The sequence below is a fragment of the Stegostoma tigrinum genome, chromosome 13, assembly GCF_030684315.1.
Source record: "Stegostoma tigrinum isolate sSteTig4 chromosome 13, sSteTig4.hap1, whole genome shotgun sequence".
NCBI lineage: Eukaryota > Metazoa > Chordata > Chondrichthyes > Orectolobiformes > Stegostomatidae > Stegostoma > Stegostoma tigrinum.
This window is the reverse complement of record NC_081366.1, coordinates 36,405,352-36,410,016: the sequence shown is the minus strand read 5'-3', so window position 1 is coordinate 36,410,016 and position 4,665 is coordinate 36,405,352. Positions and strand designations below refer to the sequence as shown.

At 37.4% G+C, this 4,665-nt stretch overlaps 1 protein-coding gene across 2 annotated transcripts; it reads right to left on the bottom strand.

Annotated features, from left to right (window-relative positions):
- Positions 1 to 306: 306 nt before the first annotated feature.
- LOC125458283 (thymosin beta-11-like) lies at positions 307 to 2,918 on the bottom strand. Of its 2 annotated transcripts, none has more exons than XM_048543441.2 (3): positions 2,788 to 2,918; positions 1,879 to 1,986; positions 307 to 1,594 (listed from the first exon to the last, which is right to left on the bottom strand). In XM_048543441.2, exons 2-3 carry the CDS (start codon positions 1,976 to 1,978, stop codon positions 1,557 to 1,559), a joined length of 138 nt encoding a protein of 45 aa, XP_048399398.1. In that variant the 5' UTR covers positions 1,979 to 1,986; positions 2,788 to 2,918; the 3' UTR covers positions 307 to 1,556. The 2 variants fall into 2 exon arrangements, with proteins under 2 accessions (XP_048399398.1, XP_048399399.1); XM_048543442.2 differs by having other exon boundaries at positions 1,879 to 1,983.
- Between the last annotated feature and the right edge of the window lie 1,747 nt (positions 2,919 to 4,665).

Below are 4,665 nucleotides of genomic sequence, written 5' to 3'. Positions count from 1 at the left end.
AAGCAGATAGGGGTGGGGGAAGAAAATATCTTTCTGGTGATGGTGTCTGATTACAGGTGGTGAAAATGACAGAAGGTGAGAGAAAAAAAATGGTGGTAAGGTGTTGAGGAACCATCAGGTTGGAGACTGTGGACGGGAAATCCGAATGGATGAGGTCATTGATGGTCTGGCAATACTGCAACCATGTTTTACAAGCTGTCAAGAACCTAAGCATTGCTTCTCACTATAATATGAAAGGATAACTACATTGAACACCAAAATATATTGAAGTCATTAGATTTTTCAATATGAAAACAGGACACAAAATTAATAATATTTTCACTGTATAATTTGAGATTGTTCCTCCAAAAGGAAGGACAAAACAAAATATTCATTGTCTTACAAATGGCTGGGAACAGGTTGCCTGACCTCACTTTATTGATAGTGAATGACATTAGATTTTGGGGTAAAAATTGAATTATAACTCCAATAAAACATAAAATGTAAGCTTATTTTCATTGCAATCTTTTCAATTTACAAAATAGTTGATTGGAACAAAAATGTGCAATTCTACAGGAAGCATCCATTTTTAAATCCTGGTGTCCGCTGGACAAAATAAAATTTTAAACAGTCTTTATGATTTGGAAACAAAATCCACAAATCATGTAACCATTGCACATTATGTTACAATGATCTGTTGAAGGCTGTAGGCAGGCCAGAGCTATAATCTTGAATTAAACAATTTAAAGCTATCACATATGACTACTCTTAATGAAATCACAGTTTCAATAATGTTTTATATTGCACAAAAGAGAATTCCTAAACAGACAGATACATTTGAACTATGTTTACAGTGACTGTTTTAAACAATGACCGCTCATTTAGGAGCCGGAATAGATCTTCCAATACATTGCAGGATCATTACTGATGAAGAGGACCACCAAACACCATTTTCATTATATATTAACAAAGCATTAATTAATTGCAAATGCAATTAAACATTGCAAAATAACTCTTCTTTCCCCAGCCACTTAATAGTTGTTTCATCTCTTTTAAACAGGTTTGTACAAGTCTCTTAGAAAGAAACACAATAAGAAACTACAATGTTCATTTAATCAGTGTATCAAAAGATAGGGAAACATTTATTAAATGCATGATATATGGAAAGAAACCCCATGGATTTTGCCAATTACCTGCAACAATATCTTTGGAGTGCGGAAGGACAAGAAAAAATCTAAACTATTCCACACATTTGGTTATTTCATTGGTTTTTATTAGATTTGTAACATGTTAAGCATAGAAGTGTCCATGGAAAGATGGATTTTAAATACATAAATAAAATGAAACTGACTTCAAATATTTAGTGTGCAGATACATTGTTTCCTTTCACTGTATGGTCCAAACACCATTATATTAATAAGTTGGTCCCTTGGTGCACTACAGGGAGTAGTCCCCATCTTGGGAGTGGACAGTATGCTATAACAGAGTCCCATCCGCGAGTCAGTTAGCAGTAAGGGTTTTGAAACAAAAACCAGTCAACTTAAAAAAAAACAAGTTGCATCTCCTCCATTTCACATTCATGAAGCTGATTCTTGTCTTTTTTCCTCTTCAATTGCTGAAACAAAAAGAAGCCAACCTTTTAGCAAAACCTATGCAATCTAATTTCAGCTAAGACGGGTTTCTGTAACAATAACCTTCAAGTAAGCTACGATACTACATTTCGATTTTGACATAGTTCATAATTTGTTATTAAACCAGGCATTAAAAGTATGCTACTTTATTAAACAACGATTTCACTATTCCGTGCCAAATGTTAGTAATTTATAATCATTCTTCACAATAGTACCGTACAGGCGTGGTCCGCAGTCTGAATGCTGCGTCCAGCTTTGACATACTCACTCTCTTTTGTTGGCAGAGGATTTTTCTCTTTGGTTTCTGTCTTCTTCAGTTTTTTCTTATCAAACTGTATGATTTCGCAAAGACTTGGTTTGTCTGACATGGCGTCTGCTGCAATAGAAAGTCACTATCAAAGACTGTACAGAGCAATGCGGCATATAAAGTCACTTATTCCTTTCTGTTGCGTACAGAACACACTAGAACAGAGTCTGATCGACGAACAATATGGTCCTTTTGTACAGAAATCAGCAAAAGTGACCATCATATGAATGATCAATCAAGTACAAAATAAAACTGCAACGAAAACTACTAGGATTTAGCAGCCTTGCATAAAAACATAAACTTAAAAATTATGTTTTGCTAATGTCCTTTCATTTGGCTTTTTTTGGAATTTACGTCCTTCCTAAAATTGGATTAAGATCACGCTAATCCTACATTCCTCTGTTTAGCATTGTTGTCAATGGGAGCCGCCCTGCATTAATTCAGGCACAGACTTTTGCTGTTATTGTTTTCGAAAATAGAATTTAAGGGGTTTAGAAGGTCGCTTTTCATATAACTCTGATTAGAAATGAAAAGTGTAACAATGAAACATTCCAATACCCAGAATTTGAAATTAAATAGTATTGTTCTAAGAACCTAAATTGCCAATATTTGCAATTTTATTTGATTTTCAACCCTTCAACGATTCGTCACGAAGATTTATCCAGCCTTGGTCTAAATAAACTAACGCCTTCATCTGTTATTAATTTTAATAAAGGATATGATTGCTCAGCAAACCTGCTAAAATCGCGAACATAACAGATCTTAAATCCAAATATTTACAAAATCATAAAATATTTGAATGTTCTGGTATCCAAATGTGAAGGAATGAGTTTTTTTGTTTTAAAAAGCGATCGTAGGAGTATCACTTACCTTTATCTTTGTCCCACTCTAGGAAAGATTCAGATACAATTCTCTATCTGCACTGCTTGGGCGTGGATTAAAAAGCGCAGAGCTCCGCGTGATTAGCATAAATATCTGACCGAACAAGGGGACCGCCTTTCCGGAAATCAAGCGCGCAGCAAATAGCATTGCAGTGTTGCTGGAACAGGCGGTGAGAGCATCAGCAGAAAACTGATGCAAAGCTGAGGTCTGAGAAGCCATTTCTCAGGATTCAGGGCGCGAATGAAGTGCACTGTTGGAGATTTGTACCAATGATGTACAAGTGAATGGGGCATTGTCCTCTCCCAGAGATGGGAAGAAAGGCACCTTTGCACTAACATCCTCGCATTCACGAACGACAAACAACCGTGAATAACACACTAGAACCAGCGAGGATACTCCACTAAAGATACACTTTTTATTCCTGGGGAGTTAGAAGGACCGATTATTATTTTCAGTACAATTCACATTATAACGACATTTTCTCGTCTTGTTGACATTAGGCAGGTGCACTCAACGTTTGCATGAACACATGTTGAAAAGAATACTTCATCGCACTTTATAAAGAGCCAACCGAACGTTGTGCCGATTCCTGATGATCCCCAAAACAATGGTCCAGACTCTCAATCGGTAAGCTCCAAGAGAACGTGTATCTATCAGTGTTACTAACAGAGGACCTGCAAATGACGGGATAAAGTGACAAAGGCTTAGTTTCATTTTCAAATAACCAAGTCCCCTCATACACAATTCTATTGAGTGGAATTGGCTGTACATATTCTGAAGGATTCTTTTTCAGTTCAAATAAATAACGAGCTACCGGGGTGGGAGGTAACTACATTATACATTATACAGCACAGAAATGAGTCATTTAAGCTCAACGAGTTGACTCCAGTGTTCAGCCTGCACTTGAATATTGTTCCCATTGGTTTTCACCTAAATCCACCCTTTTCCCTCAAATACTTGATTTACTTTCCATTAAATGCACCTTTGTTGTTCACTTCAACCACAGCTTGTTGTAGCAAGTTCTAAATTCTTACCACTCTTTGGACAAACAGTTTATTCTGAATGCCCTATTGGATTTCTTGATGAATTCTTTGAAATTTTAGCCTCAAGTGATAACTGTGGTACAGCTGGAACTGTACTGTTACTCTGGAAAAGCTACTGGGCATGAGCGAAAGCAATCAGGTCATAGTCAAGTCAGATTACATAGATTTGGACCTGGGCATGTAGGACTCCATTATCTGTTTGTAATTAATTATGATCAATAAAGCCTGTTACTTTTCACATACAAAAGTGTAGACCCCACTACATAGCAGCAATAGTGTCATGACCCACAGAACTCCAGACAGACAGTAAGACCCTGACACAGCCAATCATAGTATGCCACAAGACCAGTCTAGTGATCCAAAACCAATGGTGTTGGAAATACCTGAAGTGAAGCCCAGTAGTGGTAGAAACTGGCAAATGACAGTTTGAGGCATATCTAGGCAATGAACCATGGAACAGGAAACCCTGCACAGAAACTGAAGATAGAATGGGAGAATGCCCATGGCAAGACACACATTTAGCAACAGGCAATACTACTAAAAATGTGTGCTCCAGGACTGCCACATCCCTAACCAAGCTATTCCAGTATAGCTGCAAAACTGATATTGACCTGACAATGTGAAAAATTGCCCAGGTATATACTGTACACAAAAAGCAGATCAAATCCAACCCACCCAAATGCTGCTGCATTAATCTAATCTCAATTATCCGTGAAGTGATGGAAGGTGTCATCAGCAGCATTTACTTAGCAATAACCTGCTCACTGATACCCAGTTTGGATTTTGCTACGGCCTCTCAGTGCCTGGCCTCATTTAGCCTCGG

Coding starts and splice junctions, on each gene's coding strand:
- LOC125458283 (XM_048543441.2), bottom strand. CDS start 1,978: ATGTCAGACAAACCAAGTCTTTGCGAAATCATACAGTTTGATAAGAAA. Junction 1,595..1,878: donor TCCTCTGCCAACAAAAGAGA/GTGAGTATGTCA, acceptor TTTTTGTTTCAG/CAATTGAAGAGGAAAAAAGA.